We start from the raw sequence: 22,448 nt of genomic DNA on the forward strand, positions 1-22,448 counted from the left end.
ACAAAAACTTATTTGTCTGTGCTGCCAGTGTTGAGATCAGCTCTCAGGAGATGGCAAATATTTGTCTTTTAAATCACTATCGAGTTAATAAACATGGGACTGAAAGTATATGATGCTTCTTTCTACTGGATGCACCTGGACAAGTCCCACTTTCTTTTTGCCAGACTCGAGTCTGGGAGTGGAAAGGAAAGCTAAAGGTATGGAAGAATCCTGCAGAAAGGATTATTCTTTCCAGATCTCAATTCCATAAAGAAAAACTGGATATAAGATTATATCTGGATTTCAAATATATACAATGATTTGCATAAACATGCATTTGTAAAGAACAGTAATTGTAACACATCTACATGCAAGGACTGGAATGAAACAGAAATAAATTTGAGAGGTCTGCAGAAGAGGGACAAAGAGAAGAAAAACAGACCAGCCAGCAAAGTTACCCGTCCTGCTGCTGATGAAGCAGATGAATTGTGCACATGTTCTTTATCCAGCTTAGCACAAAGTCAGACAAAAAGTTTAACGTCTTTCGTAGTAGGTCAGTGGGGGAATAAATGGTTTTTTCCATCATAATCACCTCACCACAGTTCTACTGAAATGACACCAACTACATGATATTAACAGATGCTCAAACAGAAGTGCCTTCATACTTTGTGATTCATGGCTATTTAAAACAAGATCCTACTAATTTAAAATAACTTGCTCAAAATGCACACAGACTTGATAAATAAGTATTTGACATCATAGCAGCAATTACAAACTAAATTAAAATGCACATTAGCACATCTTACTGTTTATTGACATGTTTTATTAGTCCACAAGGAAAAGATGAGACAGAAAAAAAAAACCCAAACAAAACATTTTAAGCAACATTATCTTATTTTATGACATTTTCAAGACAGACATAAGCTTTCATGGAAAAATCAGCTTCAGGCTCTGTGTATTTAAGGCCAAATACAACAATTCTGATCTATCAAATGGATAAATTCCAGAACTCCAAAAAGGAGTTCTGTACCCTCAGCAAGTTTGCTGATGACACCAAACTGGGAGGTGTGGTAGATACACCGGCAGGCTGTGCTGCCATTCAGTGAGACCTGGACAGGCTGGAGAGCTGGGCAGAGAGGAACCTGATGAGGTTCAACAAAGGCAAATGCAGGGTCCTGCACCTGGGGAGGAACAACCCCAGGCACCAGTACAGGCTTTGGGTGGACCTGCTGGAGAGCAGCTCTGTGGAGAGGGACCTGGGACCTGGTGGACAACAGGTTAACCATGAGCCAGCAGTGTGCCCTGGGTGCCAAGAAGGCCAGTGGGATCCTGGGGTGCCTAGTTGGAGGCTGGTAACAAGTGGTGTCCCCCAGGGGTCAGTACTGGGCCCAGTCTTGTTTAACTTCTTCGTCAACGACCTGGATGAAGAGTTAGAATGTACCCTCAGCAAGTTTGCTGATGACACCAAACTGGGAGGTGTGGTAGATACACCAGAAGGCTGTGCTGCCATTCAGTGTGACCTGGATAGGCTGGAAAGCTGGGCAGAGAGGAACCTGATGAGGTTCAACAAAGCCAAATGCAGGGTCCTGCACCTGGGGAGGAACAACCTCATGCACCAGTACAGGCTTGGGGTGGACCTGCTGGAGAGCAGCTCTGCGGAGAGGGACCTGGGCGTCCTGGTGGACAACAGGTTAACCATGAGCCAGCAGTGTGCCCTGGCTGCCAAGAAAGCCAATGGAATCCTGGGGTGCATCAAGAAGAGTGTGGCCAGCAGGACGAGGGAGGTTCTCCTTCCCCTCTACACTGCCCTGGTGAGGCCTCATCTGGAGTACTGCGTCCAGTTCTGGGCTCCCCAGTTCAAGAAGGATGAAGAGCTACTGGAGAGAGTCCAGCGGAGGGCTACGAGGATGGTGAGGGGACTGGAACATCTACCCTACGAGGAGAGGCTGAGGGAACTGGGCTTGTTCAGCCTGGAGAAGAGAAGGCTGAGAGGGGACCTTATAAATGCTTACAAATATCTGAAGGGTGGGTGTCAGGAGGATGGGGCCAAGCTCTTTTCAGTGGTGCCCAGTGACAGGACAAGGGGCAATGGGCACAAACTGAGGCACAGGAAGTTCCGTCTGAACATGAGGAAGAACTTCTTCCCTCTGAGGGTGACGGAGCACTGGAACAGGCTGCCCAGGGAGGCTGTGGAGTCTCCTTCTCTGGAGATATTCCAGACCTGCCTGGACAAGGTCCTGTGCAGCCTGCTGTAGGTGACCCTGCTTCGGCAGGAGGGTTGGACTAGATGACCCACAGAGGTCCCTTCCAACCCCTACCATTCTGTGATTCTGTGATTCTGAGCAGGCTGAAAACTCTGAAACTACAGACGTCGGACATCTGCTACAAGCAAAAGCAAATGGGGGGAGGGAATCAGATTTGTCAAAAAAGCACGGAAAGTAGCTTCTAGTTGCTCAGACAGATTTATGAAGGCACTGAGACTGGCACACCTTGTCATGGACAACAGAGCACGGTGAAACTAGCTTCCATCACAAACACTTAACTTCGTACAAAAGCAAGCCTCATGGGTTGAAGAAGCGAGGATCGCTGGTCTTTCTGAAAATGCTTCACGCACATTATCTGCAGGTGCAGCCAGGCAGCCTACCAGCTTCCCAGCATGACCATTATCGCTTAGTTATGCTGAGATGGCAAGGACAGCCATTACATTGGGCACTTGTCTCAGTAGCCATGGAGGTATCAGTATCTAATGTGCAAGTAGAATTATACAGACAGCATGTACAATGCACACAACTTCTCCAGATGAACAAATGCACAGTAAGGAAGCACCTGGAAAGTGTATTCAACATTAGCTAGTTCTTCATCATGTTTACAATTGATATGACTATTCTTGATTAAATGCATACACTGGAAGAGTCATTACAATTTCTAAGGGATTCTTGTTAAGAAATTCTGAATCCTAGAGTGAGGTTAAAGTTTGTTTAACACCTCATGAACAATCATTTTTGTACCAATAAGATTTAATTATCCTGAACCATGCCTCCAAGCTTATTTTCAAAACCAGATTATACTATATAAAATAATTCATGATAAAGAAACCAAGGAGAAAAAAAAGTCACAAAAACCTAAATACTTACAGGCCCAAGAAGGAACTTTAACAGATGACTAATACGGCCACTGATTATTACAAATTTTTGGTGAGCAGGATGGAATCAAGCCAGAAAAGAAGATCAGATATTAATTCTGCTTCACTGACATTGGTATGAGATTGCAAGCAACACAGAGTTTTCAGGAAAATGGGTATCGAATGCTTCAGCTTTCTAGCAATCAATTCTTTCAGGGTACATGACAATTTATATCAGAAATAATCCAGCTTCTCCCTTGGGCCTTCTCTTCAGACATGAAAAAGAAAGAAAATGTTTACCTTCCCTAACAGCCCAATTAGTTACTTGTTTCAAGCTAAAATTTTTATAGCTTGAACAGAATGTTTCTGGGAAAGCTGCTATATATATTCGTGTTTGCAGAGCAAAAAGCTGGTTTTTTTTTTTCCTTTGATGATATGAAATGATAGTCCAGACTTCTATGGTTAGAAGCTAGCTCTTAAAATACCACTAGAGTACGGCAAATGCCAGAAAGCTGCAGATTCCACCTTCTGAGTGATATCATAATATATTTAATGGCTATGTAGTTCCAGATTGCAAACCTGCTGCGTAAGCTGATTAAGGTCATGTCTACAGTACAAAGTTTAGGGTTTGGCATAACCAGCTATCACATTAAGATTTTAGAAAAGTTTATTTTCAGTATATTGCCTTCACTAGGGAAAAGCTGTGCCTTTAATGAAAGGAGGGAGCTCTAAATGTGGTTTGGCACTACAGCAACTACTGTATGTCACTGCTCACACCTTACTGAATTTGTTAAAGTGCCTAACTGCCAATCGACCCTCTCCTACAGGTGTTATTTGTGATGGCTGCTACAACACATGAAAAGCGACATTTTTCAGAATACTTGTTTCCCTTTATGACCACAGAGCATGCAAGAAAAGATAAACGAATTATAGTGGACCCTTCTTCTTGTATTTCGAATGAGTCCCAGAATATCCTTTTATGACAGGTATAAAAGAAAAACCATGATGTGGGCAGCACTGACGTGCTCCAAAAGAAGCTTTCTGCCCGTTAATTTAGAATACGATCAGTTTGCATTTCTGTCTTTTTATTACCCATGCATAACAACTGCCTACCAGCAAACCTCTCGCCACTAGCACGCTCCACTCCTGATCTGCACCTACAGCATGCGATACTGCGGTCCTGCGCTGTAAAACAGATGCTAACGTTGGTACCAAACTACGTGATGCACTCAAATACAAAATGAGCTCATTCTGTTTGGGAAAATGTTATTACATTATGAGAATATCCCAACATCGTTAATGAGCTTTACCCATACAGTGGTAAATTAGCAACCCGTGAATTTCCGTGATGCTTACAGCGATTTTAGAGGAATTAAAAATACACCTTTCAAAACAAATGCTACGTACAACAATGCTTAACTAGTCAAACTACCTTGGTTGATACAGTACAAACTCATGTATGAACACTCATGCCTCAATCAAAGAATATTTTTTTTCAGCAAATTCTACACTAATCGGATATCCATTTAGTAAAACTGGTCACCAAGACTCAAGTAGACTAGTCCCTGAGCAACTCGATCTAATTAGACCTGCTTTGAGGGGGGGCTTGGACTAGATAACCTCCAGACACCCCTTCCAACTTAAATTTTTTTGATTCCATGAGTACCCAGAAAGTAAACCGAAAGATTTATCAACAGCTTTTTCACATACACTCATAATCAAACAAGAATCATAAATCAGAAAGACTGTTATCTCTTACCTGCTATATACCTTGGTTAGTAAGTTGTTTATCTGTTTATCCATTTTGTACTTTGAGTAATCTTCCAGACCATCTTTCACTGCAATAATGGTCAGAACCGCTACTAGAGGTAGCATTGTAATTTCTTTTTGGAAGGCTTCTACCAGAGGAACCCAATTTAGGACGACTAGAAACAGGAAATACAAATTGGCAACTCTGAAACAAAGAGAAAACACAGGAGTCAGCTGTGCTAGCAGTCATCTTTACTCCTCCACTCCATGCTATACAGACACTTAAGTTAACAGTAATTTATCTTTTCTTCACCCCCAACTGCAATTTAAGAACTAAGTGTCCACCACTCTGTTTTCACTCCAGTCAACAGCTTAGTTGGCTGCACATTTGCTTAATGTGCATGAGCAGCAGATCCAGAAGCCAAGAATTTTCCTGTATTTTCAAACCTGTTCTCCAGGCATATGACTTCTAGTGAGGCTTTGGTGAACTTGCACTCTCTGAAATTTCCATGTCTTTTAAACTTAATTTTATTATTTCCTGAGGGAGATGACATGTTATTAAAAGGGAGCCATCCTATAACCTCCCTGCATAACTTTACAAATCAGCAGCCCTCCAAGCAGGATGAAAAAACTTGGCAACAGAGAAAGACATGAGCGAAAAGGAGAAATACATCTGCAGGAAATGAGCTGAAAATCCTACTGCAGATTCCTGTGTGGCAGTGCTCCAAGAGTAAGGAATATTTCCAACATCCTAAGAACAGAATGGGTGGAAATTACATAAACTATGGAGAAAAGGATTAGCCCAACACTGATGATACTCAAAAATACTTTGGCCAAATAACACAAATCTTTTCAGAAGTGACAGGCAGGTCGGGAGGAGGAATAATTTTTGAATACTTGCCTATACAGTAACACACACATCTAAATAAAAGGAATCCACTTTAGAAGAATTACCAAAAATCAAGAAGAGTTCATTACCTGTGAAATTGTTCAAATAAATTCCGTGGTAAAAAATTCAATAAAGTATACTTAGTAGTCCGTATTTTGTTGTTCATGTACAGTTTTGATACTTTTTCATACTCCTCCTTAAAATGTCCCAAACAGGGTATCACTATCCTGTGTTTGCCAATGGTTTTTGATGATTGATAGCACTTGTTACTTGAATTGCTGCTGCTGCCACCTTCTCTGCCCTCCGTAGATATCAGTCGCTGCCAACGATATCTGGCCCAGCGGATGGGATCTGCCATTGCGCCTGAAACGCTTTACAATCCAAGGAGCGTCCTCTACCTAGAAACATGTTAAAATACAGCAAGTTAAGTTATAATTCTGTAAGGGCTTTTCAACTAAAAAGTCACAGTCACGGTTTTGAATAAGCCCAGGAAAAAAGTCACTTCGGTATCTTGATTTAAAAAAAGCTGACAGTTAATAGGCTATGTGAAGTCAGGCACCTCCGCTTCAAAGGCTGAGTTTATCAGAATCTCATCCACCCTTTCAGGATCCTAGAGTTTGATTACTGTTAAAACTGCACAATATTTTTGTAATAGCACCTCGTATAAGGAGCCCACCCACCAATTTCTTGTGCTGTAGTATGGTGAAAAAGCAGACAACCTGCTAATTCTGCAGAGAACAGCATTTTGAAAGGAATCCTTATCTCAGGCACTGCTGTTCTTGCTGACAGTTAACAACCTTTATCAAACTCAGGAGTCAACAATATCGCAACAGCCATCTGAGTACAGCTGTATTCCCAAAGTGAGGAATTGCCAGTGAAAGGCACCAAGTAGCTATCATGAACAAAAAACCTCTTCCTATTGAATTAGAAACTGGTTTGCGAATTTTTACCAGCTGACAGAGGATCAATAAACTTCATGTCCATGCTTCTTCTCTGTTTACCTCAGCTAAGCTCTAGCAATCTACCCAGGAATTTGTTTTCCTAAAGCAAGCTGGATTTCACAGGTGTAGGTGATACTCACTTTATCAAACCACCCAATGCAGTCAGAAAAGGACTTTTACACACGCAAACCATGCTTTAATAGAAGCTCAAAACCTCTGATTTTTATAAAAAGTTCTTTTACAATTTACAAAGAGTTTTTACAATTAATAGTTACTACATTTCTTGTACTACTTCTTCCATAGAACAGCTTATCTTCTATTTGTTTAAAACTGTAACTTCCGCAAGCCTCAAATCATCAGGACAGCTACCTCTCACTGCAGATTACTTTCTTTCAAACCGGCATCTTGCTACCTGCATACATTATAGAAAAATTTTTTACTATATCCTCTTCTTAAACTCCTCCACAAAAGCTGCCTCTACAACTCGCTGGGTCTTTCTAAATGAAATCTCTATACTAGAGACTAGCCTACGCAGTCATCAAACTAATCCTGATTTTGGCTTCACTCAACTCGGACTTCTATTCATGTCGTACCTCTTTCTCTGTCACTGACAAATGCCACCCTGTGCTGCTCAGTTTGCTCCAAAACACTGCTGTGAAAAGTAATTTTCCAAACTATCGATCTCACACCATCATATCTTTTCTTACACATCTTCCTTGATTTTTCTTTCTTCTGTTACAACTGCAGAAATCTTGACACATGGGCACAGTGTCCTCAGCAGGTCCTTTAGCAATGAGTTAGTACTGGTCTATCTACATTAACTCATCCTGTTCTTCAAAAGAAGATTCTGCAAACTTCCTAAAAAGCCTGGTCCACTGCATCACTACCCTTTGGCTAGAAAGCTTTCCCCTAATGTATAACCGGTCTCTTCCTCTCACCAAATTAAGATGGTACATTTTTGTCCTGTCATCATTAGACATGGACAGTCATTGACTGTTACAATCTTAATGTCTTGGAAGACCGTTACCACATACGCAAAACTCCTGTTTCTCTTGGAAAACTATGATCTGCATGTGAAGGGAGGAGAGGAACAGGGAGAAAAAAACAAACCTCTACACAGCATCTCCCCTCAGCATCCCCCCGCGGTTCCCAAGTGAACTACTGGTCTCCCAAGGCCCTTCTACAGTGTCTCCCCAGGCAACGTAAGGGACCAGTCTGAGAAAAAGAGAAAAAGACTTTCCTTTTTTCTCAGTGCTAAACCTCACAGTCCCATCACATTAGCAAGGGCAAGCAACTGCTGCACATAAAGGCAGCTATATCCGGGACTTCTGAGAGAAACTAGAAGATTGTGAAGATTTTCAAAATATATGACATCCTCCTGTTTTCACAGAGTGTAGCATCTTCATACCCTCGCTCCCTCTAATCCTACTGCCTGGGGGACGGTCCCCAGAGGGACTGCCCTCTGCACAGAGGCTACTATCCCATTTTAGTCAGGGTCAGTCTTTCCTCCAGAGATGGAAACTCCGGCATTGAGAAGCAACTACTTCACCACAGTGAAGTACTTTTAAGATATGGCTGCCATATCGTCAGACACGGGAACATTGATCCGTATGCACATGAAAGAAATGCTTCAGTTTACTTGCACTGAGCCTGAGAACAAGTCTAATGCTTGGAAGGTAGTCAGGTCTTCAAAAATGCTTGGTGACTGCAGAACGTTCTGCTAGTGGAGTCCATACATGGTTTTGCAGAGCTCTGCAATACACCTAGAGCTCCTACAGACCAAACAAACATTGCTTCCTGACTCATGCAGATGGGTCAAAGTACTGAAAATTAAAGAATTTAAAGGGCTGACTGGCTGAAAAGAGGTACTGTCTTCTTTTGCAATCACAAATTGTGGCAGTTCAGCTCTTAAAAACCCCCGAACTTCTAGATTGTGGATGGCATTCTTAAGGCTTGGCCATTTTGAGAAAATGACGCTCCTCCTTAGCTGTCTCTGCTGCGACAAATCAGTAATTTCACAAACAGATCTTATGCAATAGGAGCCTTTTTAAAGAAATGCTTGCTTTAATTAACAATGTGCTGGATTATCAGGGAGAGCTTTAGCATGATTTCTTCTTTGTCCTGTGAAATTTATCATCTCTTTCAAACTTCCATCTTTAGCATGAATCACACAGGGTGTGTCAACCAACCATACTTTTGTATGAAACAGTAATCCTTTGCCCAAGTGCAGTAATCTGACATATCCCTACATAATGTTACAATGTGCAATATCCTTGTGGAAAACTTAAGTGAATGCAAAATTTTTCAAGACGCCATATAAGCAAAGTATTTGAGAGTAGGTTAGATTTGTGGAGAAAATAATGTTTGTTTTCACAAGACCATCAAACAAACACCTGATACTGGTGACTTCGGGGACCAGAAGCACCAGCAAAAGTAAAGAAACTCTTTCTCAAAGCAAACTCCCAGAGCTAATGGGAATGCAAAGGCTTTAAATGGCAGATCCTGTTCACTCTGTGAAAATTATATAGATGAAATATCCTATACAGCTAAATCAACTTCAAAAGCTTAAGAATCACATTATCAGTAACATGCAAATAAAGATGGGAAGAGAGAGCTGAGAATCAAGAAAAACACAAGAGAAAACCTGACAAATTTCAAAACCTCCTAAATTCTAACTCTTCTTGGTTTTCGTAATTTATTATCTTTTGTAGCATTTGATACCGAGCGACCACTGTTTAAAAAAAAGAAGGGGGGGGGGGGCAGTACTTGACATTTCAACATGACAGCACATTCAGACAGAATTCCTTGCCACTGGGTCTGGAGCCAAAGGTTTAAGCCTCATAGGCAGTGCTGCTGAAGAGCATGCGCACCCCTGACTCCTGACACAGCTCCAAAACCTCTGCCTCACCCTTCCTCATCCTCCTTCAGAGAAGCAGAGCTTAAAGAGGAACAGGAAACCTCAGATTCAGCTGTGTGCACTGCGTATTTCTGCCAGTATTGCCAACATTTTATTGTAACAACTTTTTAGAAAACTCTGAAGAAGATTGTATTGTATGTATTGTTTTGGACAAGAAATAACTAACACAAACCCACTGCAATTGCACCACGCTGGAAGCACTGTATGAAGGGCAAAAAGCAATCTCCTATGGTCAAAAAGGTGAATCAGACAATTAACCAGCATCTTAGGGAAAAAAGCATCTGGACCTTGTACTCTGCCACAGCTCCCTCTGACTCACCTGGGATTTGACTGAGCTACTATTTGCAAATGATTTTTTTTTAAAATCATTTGCATTTCCATTTAAAAATTGGATTTATGAGGTATCAAACTTCAGAAATATCTTTTGCATTTTTTCTGCTCTTTTGAATATTTTTCTTCTTCTTCCTGATTAAATTTGGACCGCAAAGTAATGAGTGCCTTTTCTTTGGTTAGCTGGAAGTAGCTCAAAAGGAGATTCATCAACTTCACATTAGATATTGTAAAGGATGAAATTGCCAAAGATCAGATAAAAGCTATTTTAAACATTTTTTCTAAGAAATACCTTAAAACATTTTTTGACCCTCTTGTCATGTCATCTTTCTCAGTAAATTCTTGTGTTTTCCAGCCAACGTGAATTCAAACTAGTAATACAAAACAGCATATGCTTCTTTCAACACTGGCCAAAGACCCACAAGACGAGTTACTCTGAAGCAGCATTTTTAAAGGTTTGGTTTTTAAAAATGTTTATGTTTAAAAAACCCAAGAATAACATTCACTTATTTGAAAACAGGAAGCCTAAATGATCATGTTCGAAGTTTTGAGGACAGCATCACACAAGCTAGACTTTGCTCTCATTTTCATGCTACACACTCAGGTGCATGCTACCTGATCTTGCTAAATGGCAACAGCTGATACAGAGATAATCCAGATACGTCTTACACGCAAAAAGACAAGGTTTTGTAGCAAGCTCACAAATGTCACATGATCATGATGAAACGTGGAAGGGAATCATCTGACACTTGACATACTAGTTGCTCTCTCTCTGCTTCAGTTCCCTCATGTACTTTGATTCTTTCCTCCTCTTATAAAGCACTTTGAGATATGGAAAACTGGAAGGGCTAGATATGGTTAATGCGCAGTAACTGGTTGTCCAATCTTTGTAAAAGCAAGGCACAGCAGTGTCATTTTTACCACAAGACAGATTAACTCTATACACCACCCATGTCTGACAATCCTATATCACAATAAAAAGGCCTTTAATAACTCTTTGCCAGTGGTAATGCTGAGAAAACGCCTATTTTTAAACGGTCTGTACCCTGAAAGAAGGGCCTTTCATCATCAAGCCCAGGATAAGCTTTCTCTTGTATGTATATTTCACATCCAGGAGTTGTTTTCTTTTCCCATGGCTTCCCTTTCACTGTCTCTTGTAAACTGTCAGCTTTCACTTCTGTAAAGTATCACTTTCACACCCACATGCAAGCCTAGCTCCTGGCCTTCCTGCAGGGAGACAGCGCTGGGGCTAAAAATTCCTTAGTTCCAGTTACATTATTCAGTAGCCTTTGGCAAATCATTTGGCAATCACTGACCTTTCCCATACCAGATTCTTTCTCGGGGTCGTCTGCAAAACAGACTTTGCAGATAATTTCACCGATGTTTACACTGCTCTGGAGCTGCACCTTACTATTATGTTGTGGTCACTTGCTCACATCTCCTGAAAAGCGCCCTACTATTTGCCCCAGCTTCTCTTGACCACTTCCTCCCTTCTGACAACATCCTTCCCTCTTGCTGTGATCTCCAAATAGTTAGTCCTCGTTCTTCTTTCAGAAAATTCTTTGTTAAATACACTTGGTAAGTGACATATTTCACAAGAATGTTCCTCAGACCTTTAGCACATGTACAGCGCATGTTTCTATCCTGTTCCTGTTCAGGCACAGTCTTTGGATACAACATGCAAGAGGCCTTCTAGGTCATCTGGTCCTGCTTCCAGTAGGAAGTAATCACCCTATTCTTGACAAACATAACTGCAATGAATAAAATTGCATTATCGTACCTGAAAAATGTCTACAGCACCTAACTTTTCTGAGCTCCCTACCTGAACATCTCAGGATGTTCTGCAGGTCTGAGGTTCTGGGGTGACCAGGGAAGATAAAAACTGCTAACCCAGATGGAGGTCACACTACGCAAAGCTATGGAAGAGTGGATCTTCCCTGATCCACGCAAAGTCCCATCTAACCCTCTTAGCAAGCATTACTTGCACGGACTCACTAGCACTTGTGTCGCTGCGTTACGACTGGAGCACGCTGCCAGATCTGTACAGGCTAATTGCTACAACTGCCTCCTCATCGTCTTTGAAAACGCAGAAGCTCCTAGACAACGGAGAAGCTTAAGGGAGCCATGGCCTAAAGTTTAATTCACACTGTGAAGAACACTTACTTCTTTCCTCCTGAGGCTTCCTACTTTCTCTGCAACATGCAGTTTCACAAGTTTGTAACCTGGCTTTGCAAGCCAATGTGAAATCTGCAGAGACATCCTAACATGCTAAATAGATCTGGATGAGAGAGACTTGTGCTGCCAAACTATGGGACAAACAGTGAAAAACCTGCACGAATCAAAACTTGAATTCCAAGAAAAATATGTGGTTATTTGCTGCGACATATTCTGAGTTATATTCATAAAGGCGATGCCAAGAACTCTTGGATTATCAGTGGAAGGCAGATGTTACTATGAAAAGTGAAATGCTATGGCAACATTTTGCCATGAACACCTACCTACAAAGTCTGATTTAGCATGGGCAACACTGAAAACCTGCACACCTTGAAATGCCTTATCTTGGAAAGGAAATTTCTTGGCTGTGAGTACATTAAGCCAGCCATCAGCAGCTCTTCCCAACTGAAAACCAATCAACAGGATACATTTAAACCCAGGCAGCACCAAGGCCCTGATCCAAGGTCAATCACAAGGTAATTTAATAGTAAACCATACAGGCAGTAGTGCCGATTCATGCGCTACAGTGTGGGAACAGTACGTGAAAGCAGAAGATCTCATCTACCTTGGGTAAAGCCATTTAGGAAGCCAATCAGATCTTCTACCTAGAGACACAACTGAACCATACCATCCCAAACTCTAGGTTTAAAACTCTCATGAACCATGGATTTCTGCTACAGGTAATCAGTTTAATAATATAACTGAAGACTGCTGGAGAGCTATGATTTGTGCAAATGCTTTCCATCTTCTTCTCCATCCATCAGAAAAGTTCTGCTTTATGCCCTGTTCTCATGTGCCACACTCGTCTCTCAAAACCGTAAAATAAAACCTTCCAGGCTAAGTTGTACCCTTTTATGACTACCTTTTCTCACAAGTATATCTTTAGTTCATGGTCACGCAGCATTTAATCCCTGCAGATTCTTTGATATGTGTGAAATTACAGAATCAAAGAATGGCAGGGGTTGGTTGATACACGTTAATTTGCTGGTTCACATTAATTCAGTTGGTTAATTCACATTCATTTCTCAGTAAGACTTCAGGTGTGGGCCATGATAAAAAATTTACACTGGCATTCATACGACGCAAAAGGATGTGATTTTATTGTAGTCAGTGTACACCCCCTAAGCTACAGCGAACAGCTTTAAAGGAAATGCATCCATATTGGCAGTATTGCTGGTTTTTAACTATGCCAATTTCTCGAAAGGGCCACAACTCTGTTGTGTAGAACAAGATGTAGGTTACTCATTGAAATTTATGCTGAAAGTACTTGTTACAGCAAGAAACTGTACTTGAGTTACCCAAATCCTAGGTTAGGTTTCTGAATAGTCCTATTCTTCCAGTTTTCTAAGACACCTACATTATCAGCTCTTCCAGAATTCCAGAAACTCCCAAGGCACTTTCAGGTTTAACGCTCTAGGGTTCTTCAAAGGGTCTGGGAAAGGAGTTTCATACATATGGTTACAAAAAGAGCACAACTCCAAAAGTCCCTCCACAGCTCAGTTTAAATGAATATACTAAATTCGATTTTATCTTAAAGACCTTCTGGCTTTAAACAGACTTCTCTGCCAACACTGGAAGACAGAAACGTGGATGCTACATGCGTGGGCATAACCTGAGCTACTGAATATCTAGATAACTAACAGCAGTTAAGCCACAAAAGCACAGACTTCCATGAAGGTCTTCAAGTACTGTGCAGACTTAGATGGCTCATGTCAAGGTCTGTAGCAGCGCGGCTCCACTGGTTTTCAGCCAAACAGATCAAAGCTACCTTAAGCACGCTGCAATCATACCTACCAACATTGCATCTTAAAAACGAACAGTTTACATACAGCCTTCTGATTTTTAAGCCGAAACAACAGCTACAGCAGATGTGAGACACCTGCATATTTCAAAGGGATGGTAATGCTACAGCTGACAGCACCTTAATTGTCAATGCTGTTCTGCTGATCCAGTGTATTCGTGTTGTAGCTTCAGCAACAACTGCTGTGCATAAGCACAGCTCCTACTTTCCACCAGTAAAGCATCTTCCTCACATGCAGTCCAGCTGCAATGACGGTGCTGTTCAAGAACATAAGCTGTTCATCGCGTTTTTTCCTTGGCATTTTAAGATTTTCAGCAGCAGATCCCTTTAGAGAGGCAGTTCTGAGGGTCACACTGAAACTACGCATGTGTCTAGTTTTTTTTTCAGCCTGGTGAAATCCTTTGGGGCAGCTCTGTTTTAGTATTGCTGCTTCTGTCCTTGCCTTTCTTACTCATCTCCACACTCATTATCTATTTACTTCTCTTCCAGTATTGTTTACTATACTCAGGTCTAAAATTTGTCTCGGTTCTTGCAGACTTCACTTCATATTTCATAACGCTAATTTCAACTATTAGCTATCCAAGACAGGAACTGTGCATCTACCCTATTCTTGGAACACATAAATGTATTTTTGTTTTGTTAATGTGACAGCAGAAGTCATGCCAGTATTTATATCCATTTTAAACAGCATATCAGCATATATTGATGGCTTCTGTCTTCATATGGACAAGACAGGGCTTTTAAAAGTCATAACAGAAACCACAATTAGGTGCAACACAGGTGGTCGTCGGCCACATCACCGTTTGACAGAATTCAAGACAGCTGTGAACATAATCTTCCAACACAGTAGTGAATTTTTGACAAAACTGATTCTTCTATAACCTCAGGAATACAATCAGGTATTTGTCACGGAGCAATAAAACCTGTCTACTGCTTGGGGATATTTTGACAGGAATAACCTGTGAATCCACTTTAACCACAAGAGAGCTTCTGCAACGCTACAAAACATGCCTCTTGAGAGGGTATTTCAGGCTTGAAGGAGAGAGGTGTCCTACAGCAATTCAGTGGTCAGCTACAAATGTGCATCTTCAAAAGTTTTATTATTAAAAATGAAGCCAAAAAGATACAGGAGCCTAGAAAAAAATGCAGAGGGTTAAGAATGCTCAAATTCTGACCCTAGCAACAACAAAACTATTTAAGATACTAAAGAAGCAGTGCTGTGAGCAGCTGAACTGATTTAAAAGCTATGACTGAAAGGAGTTGCCCTTGCTTCTCCCACCTCCTGCTCCTGGCTTTGTCCCCTCCTTCATAATCAGTCTGGTACTTAGTGAACCTGGTTCAACTCACTAATATACAAGACCTTCTACTAACTCAAAGACAGTAACATTATCGGATTTCCCAATCCAGTTTACAGCTGTCGAAGTACTCGTGTTGGCACAGGGAGTGGGAGAGGAATGTCAGATTAGAGTGAGCGTCTTTGAGTACTTACGGAGCCCACTCTGCCCTGACTTTGGTCTAGTTTTCACTAGAAATATGTATCTGTGGTGGCTACTGCCTTTGAAATCCAGATCATCCACAGTAGTGGCAATCAACAAAAGAACGTGATCCTTGTCAGTCAATCCTCACTTTTGCTCCTGTCAAAGGTAACTGCCCACAGAATAACTGTAAAGATTCAGTGTAAAATGATGGCTTCAAAGCAGCTTTTGGGGCACACAAAGGAGTTAAGAGAATTCAACTCCACTCTGATCCTGGGAAAGCCATTTAGTGCCTCTCTGCTGCAGTCCATCACCTATGAAACCAGGGACAAGGACAATTCTGTGATCTCTTCATTACGATATGAAGATAAATCAGAGGTTTCGCAATGCTATGGTTGTTGGTGAGCCATTAATGCTTACAAGTACTTTTTACAAGTACTTACAAGTACTATTTTAGTATGAAAATAATAGTAATTTTGATATTAAAAGTACATTTTTCTTCAGTAGCTGTACTTCTGACAGAACAACGATTTCCTTTTAGGAACCTGGATTTTTCTTTCCCATCCTCGTGAACGTTTTTCCATTACTAAGCCCAGTAATTATTATCGTGGCCTAATCCCGCGACTGACCGCGCGTACTCTGCACCCCCTGCACTTTCCTGAAGCTTCAGCGATTTCCCTGTGCCTTACCTGGGCCTAAGTCCACTTGCTCGCAATAAGTCTGGAAACCACGTTAAAAGCTGACGCCCTTTCCCTCAATCACCGCCGTGAACTCTTAAAACAAAGGCTTTTGTCGAGGTTTTAATTACCTTTTCTCTCCGGTCTGCTTGCAGAGGAGCTCTGGCGACGAGTTTAAGGCAGGCAGGGGCAGCCTCATGGCCCAGGGGAGGTTTCAACGCCTCACGGCACGAACGGCCCCGCTCCCTGCCGTATGGGGGAGATGGGGGGGGGGGGGGGGGAGCCGGCCTCCGCCGTCCCAAAGCCCGGCCCGGCCCCCTCACGCCCTCCAAACGTCCCCCACGGTTAGGACGAGGAGCACCTCCCTCCACACCGGCGTCCGAGCGGGAAGCGGGGGGGAGCAGGCGGAGCCCACACCGGGGTCCGAGCGGGAAGCGGGGGGGGGCGGTCGCGACGGCCTTCGGCTCTCCCCGCCTCGCGCTCCCTCAGGCGGAGGGGCGGTGCCCGCGCGGCAAAGCCCCGCCCCCCCCCGCTCCCTCACGGCGGCCCGGGGCCGCCCGCCGCTCCCCGCACCCCAGCTCTAGAGCGAAAACCCCGCGGGGATGCGCTTACAGTCCCTGTGGCCCGCAGCGCTTCCCTGCCGTGAGGGTGGACGGCAGGGTGACCATGAGCCAGCAGTGTGCCCTGGGTGCCGAGAAGGCCGGTGGGGATCCTGGGGTGCATCAAGAGGAGTGTGGGCAGCAGGGCGAGGGAGGTTCTCCTTCCCCTCTGCTCTGCCCTGGGGAGGCCTCATCTGCAGTGCTGTGTCCAGTGCTGGGCTCCCCAGTTCAAGAAACATGAGGAGCTACTGGATAGAGTCCAGAGGAGGGCTACGAGGATGAGGAGGGGACTGGAGCATCTCTCCTACGAGGAGAGGCTGAGGGAGCTGGGCTTGTTCAGCCTGGAGAAGAGAAGGCTGAGAAGGGACCTTAGAAATGCCTCTAAATATCTGCAGGGTGGGTGTCAGAAGGACGGGACCAGACTCTTTCTAGTGGTGCCCAGCGACAGGACAAGGGGCAACGGGCACAAACTGAAGCAGAGGAAGCTCCAGCTGAACATGAGGAAGAACTTCTTCCCTCTGAGGGTGACGGAGCCCTGGCCCAGGCTGCCCAGGGAGGCTGTGGAGTCTCCTTCTCTGGAGATATTCCAGCCCCGCCTGGACACGGTGCTGTGCAGCCTGCTCTGGGTGACCCTGCTTGGGCAGGGGGTTGGGCTGGGTGACCCCCAGAGGTCCCTGCCAACCCCGACCAGTCTGTGATTCCGTGATTCCAAAGGTTAGTTATCATTTAAAGCCTTTTTTTTTTCTTTTTTTTTTCCCCTTGAGGCCGTGGCATGAGCACAGCTGTGACAGAACCGCACACGCTTGACAACGTGTCAGGGAGATGGATGATCTTTTGCCAGGACGGTCTGGCACTGAAGACAGAATCACAGAATCACAGAATAGTAGGGGTTGGAAGGGACCTCTGTGGGTCATCTAGTCCAACCCCCCTGCCGAAGCAGGGTCACCTACACAGACAGCTCACCCTGTCTGAATGCCAGGTCTTCTAGCCACTGGGCTAACCAAGGTTTTCGAGGAAGTAAGCCTCTGGCTGTTGACAGACTGCCCAAGTTACCTCAAAATGCATCTCTGCCATTGGGACCCTCAGCCAGTCGTTTCACCAGCAGCCCCTCTGAAGCCCCACGCCGTCCTTTTGCTCTTACTGCCTTCCAGAGCACTCTTGCTGGCTGCCCTTCACAATGAAATCGCATGGCCTTTCACACAGAAGTGAGAGGATTCCTACTCCGAGACCAACTTCTGCTGAAAAAGGAAGAAAAAAAAAATGGAAAAAGTGATTTGTAGACTCCTTGGTCCCTACTGAGATGGACTGGAGTTACCAGTACTTGTCCAGTTCCTAACTGAGAGCTGGGAGGGCTGTGCTGGCTCTCCTCCCCGTGTGCATGGCATCGTTTTCCACTGTTGCCCTGCGTTTTAGCGTGCCCTGCACCCCTGAGCACACGCTGAAGACACTTTGGATGTGTTTCAGTGAACAGCGGCTGATTCCCTGCTCTTTGAAGTGCCCATCTGGCTAGCGGGAATTTCAAAACATATTGATGTTTCAGATGGAATAAAAATACATCTATGTGAAGAAGGTCCATGACTGCCGCCTAGTAATTATGCTGGTTTATTCTTCTGGGCAGGAAAAGATACAGAGTTCTGTTTCCTTGCAGCCTCTGCTGCTCCATGAAGCTCTGGGGAGGGCAGAGCGAGCTGCTACAAGACACAAGGAGGTAGTAGGCCTGCCAGAAAACAGTTACTTTAACGTTGTTTAATGGGTTAACACACGGATTTATAGGAACTTTCAGGTCAGCAGAGGTGTTTGAGAAAGAAGAGGATATCCCAAAGCTTTTAACAAAATCACCACCTCTTCTGTAATCACATCGGAGCTGTGAAGAATTAATATGCAGAGCACCACATTTCCCGTTCATATTTTTTCATGCGTGTGAGTCCGTTCTGTAAGCTTACAGCTACAGAAGGCATCGTTTTGTTTCCCCTGATTGCCCGGCAATCGCCATTGCCTCGATTAGGCCTGCACATCAGCACGCTGCAAAAATACCTGACCAAACCCTGAGTGAGCTTGGCTGCCAGGAGCAGCATGGCTGCCTCGGGGCCACGCGCTGTGCGGTTTAATTCGGCGGCTTGTAGAAACGGTCTTGATCCCAAGCATGGAAAGCAATCATCCAGCATGTCTCAAGTGCAATGAAACTGTCTTCTCCCAAGTATTCTGTGGAAGAGTAACTGTGAAGAAGACGGTCATCAAAGATACTGCTTGACTGAGAAGTCTCACTGATAGCTTTACTGTGTGGAGGCAGTAACGTTGAATGTCATCCACACAGATATATCTCTTTTTTTTTCCAGAGAGGTCAGCAGGTAGCTTTCATCTGAACTCCTGAACCACCACATGAAAAGGGAAAGCTATGGGCACGTGAGAGCCATTGATCGCTCCGGCACAGCTGGAGAGCTCTTTGGCTTCCTATGTTCCTCAAACCCTCTATCTGTTTGTGGTTGCAGTAGCTCTGCAAGTACAAGCACGCACAGCTCATCCTGCTGTGCTCATATTGGCACATCAAAGAGAGGAACTTACATCATGGGAACCGTCAGCTATCTTGGAAGACTGAAAACTTTCCCACGAAGACCTGGAAGGAAGAGGGAAATTTGTCACAGCATGCTGCCAAACATTTCCCGGAGCACCTCAAGTTAATGAGATGCTAAGAGGCCGGGTGTGATTCTCCAGACATCCCAGTGCCAAATCCACGTACATAGCAGTGCTGGCGGGGATCTGGGTTTGTAGACACAGACAATTATCATTACCACAGCATGGATGCTCCTGGACCAGCTTAGCAAGCATAAGGTCCATTCCTATCAGGTCAGTGGATCCACCTGAGAGATCTGGCGTGTCTTTACAGAATAAATAGTGACATACTACGATATGCACTCTGATTTAAATATCTTTGAGGGCATGGTAGCGTATTAATCATAATTTATAGCCAGGAAGACACTTGATTCTCACCCAGGAAATTGATCACCTTTTTCCTCCTTAGCTCTGCAGTAAACCCAAATAATTTAACTGTAGCAGAGATTTCACCAAAAGCCTTAAATTGTAAATTAAATGGAATTATTGTTTACTAGATCATTGACTAAATGACGTACTTAGAGTCCTAACCAAAGTTAAATGTGGAAACCCAATATTTTGCCAGTGCAAATTACAGCTGTCTGCTGTGCATATGCACTAAGGTAGTCTCTTACTACAAGGTGCTCAGATGTATTTCCCGACAGGACCCCAGTCTGACTCAGTTTACGGGATGATGGATGCACAGTGAATGAAATAGCTGTTTGTCTGTTCTAGTCTGTGTGTGGCTATAACCTTGATGTACCATACACCCTCTAAGTCTGTATGGGCTTATTGATTTCCTCGTGAGGAGATTGCGTTCATCACTGGAGTGAGCATTTTATAAATACTCATGCGTTTTTCTTCACAGCTGCCTGCGAGACAAGAAGGTATTGCTGCTTCCATGCTACAAATAAAAAAAATGAAACAAGGGAGAATAAACACCACAATGTGAAAGTGTTTGCTAGTGATTCTGAGACTACATGCTCGGTTTGAAAGATCTAGCGTTTGTGTTTTTACAGTGCAAGATATATTCCGTGTCTATTCTGTATGTTTTGCAAATCTTGAGAGAGGTAGAGTAGGTATGTAAATACTATCATGGGAACTTTCCTGAAAGGCACCTTCTGGGGGGTTGAATCTATTCCCGTGTTATTGCAAGCGTGCTGTGTAATCTGTCTCATAAGCTGACTGAGCTGAGCTTTATCTGAAAAGTCATCAGGTGCTTTGCTCATGTTACTGTGTTAGAAACCTGTTCCAGAGTATGGTTGCTGTGAGGGTTAGGAATGATATTCTAGCTTCTAAACTCAGTCTCATACCCATTTGCTCTTCTGCTAGAAGTGACCACTCTTTTACTGGTTTAAACAGTTCTTTTTGTTCCCGGTGTTTATCCATCCACCTTTGTGTTGATAAAGTAAACCAGATAAGAATGAACTATATCAAAACAAATGAGGGCTACCTAAATTCTGAATAGAAGTGTCCAGCCAAAGGTGTAATGCAGTTTACCATATCCACTCAGACCTTAGTTGCTGTTGGATAGATTGCCATGACGTAGCTTGTGTAGACAGGCTTTAAGGGAGTAACCGGCTGCAGCATTCACTCACGCAACCTTCACGCTGTGCCTGTGGTTTCCACCGTTCCGTGTAGCCAATTGCCGAATGCCAGGAATCTGGATTTCAGCGTGACCTGGATAGGCTGGAAAGCTGGGCAGAGAGGAACCTGATGAGGTTCAACAAGGGCAAGTGCAGGGTCCTGCACCTGGGGAGAAACAACCTCATGCACCAGTACAGGCTTGGGGTGGACCTGCTGGAGAGCAGCTCTGCGGAGAGGGACCTGGGTGTCCTGGTGGACGACAGGTTAACTATGAGCCAGCAGTGTGCCCTGGCTGCCAAGAAGGCCAATGGGATCCTGGGGTGCATCAAGAAGAGTGTGGCCAGCAGGACGAGGGAGGTTCTCCTTCCCCTCTACACTGCCCTGGTGAGGCCTCATCTGGAGTACTGTGTCCAGTGCTGGGCTCCCCAGTTCAAGAAAGATGAGGAGCTACTGGAGAGAGTCCAGCGGAGGGCTACGAGGATGGTGAGGGGACTGGAGCATCTCCCCTACGAGGAGAGGTTGAGGGAACTGGGCTTGTTCAGCCTGGAGAAGAGAAGGCTGCGAGGGGTCCTTATAAATGCCTACAAATATCTGAAGGGTGGGTGTCAGGAGGATGGGGCCAAGCTCTTTTCAGTGGTGCCCAGTGACAGGACAAGGGGCAACGGGCACAAACTGAGGCACAGGAAGTTCCGTCTGAACATGAGGAAGAACTTCTTCCCTCTGAGGGTGACGGAGCCCTGGCCCAGGCTGCCCAGGGAGGCTGTGGAGTCTCCTTCTCTGGAGATATTCAAGACCCGCCTGGACAAGGTCCTGTGCAGCCTGCTCTGGGTGACCCTGCTTCGGCAGGGGGGTTGGACTAGATGACCCACAGAGGTCCCTTCCAACCCCTACTATTCTGTGATTCTGTGATTCTGTGATTCTGTGATTCTGTGATTCTGGAAGCTCGCATGATATCCCGGTTCTGGAGGGCAGCTCTCAGCAGTCAGCAGCAGTTACTGTTATCGACGTAGCATTTACTGATACACCACTCACTGTGGTTTAGCCATCGTGTGTGTTAGGAACCTCCACCCTGAAAGTCACTGAGATGGTGGGACTTTTTGTTCTAGAGATTTTCATTCTGTTGCCCTTTCTGCAGAAAGTAGCTCTCAGCTGGAATTTAACAAGCAATCTGAAAGGGCCTTTCGCTTTGAAGGGGCTCTGAATTACCAGGACAAGCAGAAAGTCATCTTGAATGAGATCTCATCATCTTACTGCAGCTCCAAATGCAGCAGGAATTTACCTCTTACCTTGGCATTAGTACTTTCTACAACAGGGAAGCTGAATCGGTGATCTACAGTGAGAATCACAGAATCACAGAATCACAGAATGGTCGGGGTTGGAAGAGACCTCTGTGGGTCATCTAGTCCAACCCTCCTGCTGAAGCAGGGTCACCTACAGCAGACTGCACAGGACCTTGTCCAGGCGGGTCTTGAATATCTCCAGAGAAGGAGACTCCACAGCCTCCCTGGGCAGCCTGGGCCAGTGCTCCGTCACCCTCAGAGGGAAGAAGTTCTTCCTCATGTTCAGACGGAACTTCCTGT

General features: G+C 44.2%; 1 protein-coding gene across 1 annotated transcript in view; it reads right to left on the reverse strand.

Annotated features, from left to right (window-relative positions):
- ATP10D (ATPase phospholipid transporting 10D (putative)) overlaps positions 1–16,520 on the reverse strand; it is a 50,563-nt gene extending 34,043 nt beyond the window's left edge. Inside the window, exons 1-3 of the mRNA XM_075422039.1 lie at positions 16,225–16,520; positions 5,828–6,136; positions 4,860–5,054 (exon numbers count right to left, since the gene is read on the reverse strand). Coding sequence (XP_075278154.1) covers positions 4,860–5,054; positions 5,828–6,096 — 464 coding nt within the window. The 5' untranslated portion in view covers positions 6,097–6,136; positions 16,225–16,520. The remainder of the gene's footprint in view (positions 1–4,859; positions 5,055–5,827; positions 6,137–16,224) is intronic.
- Positions 16,521–22,448: the final 5,928 nt, after the last annotated feature.

Source organism: Opisthocomus hoazin, chromosome 5, assembly GCF_030867145.1.
Source record: "Opisthocomus hoazin isolate bOpiHoa1 chromosome 5, bOpiHoa1.hap1, whole genome shotgun sequence".
In the NCBI taxonomy this organism is placed as follows: domain Eukaryota; kingdom Metazoa; phylum Chordata; class Aves; order Opisthocomiformes; family Opisthocomidae; genus Opisthocomus; species Opisthocomus hoazin.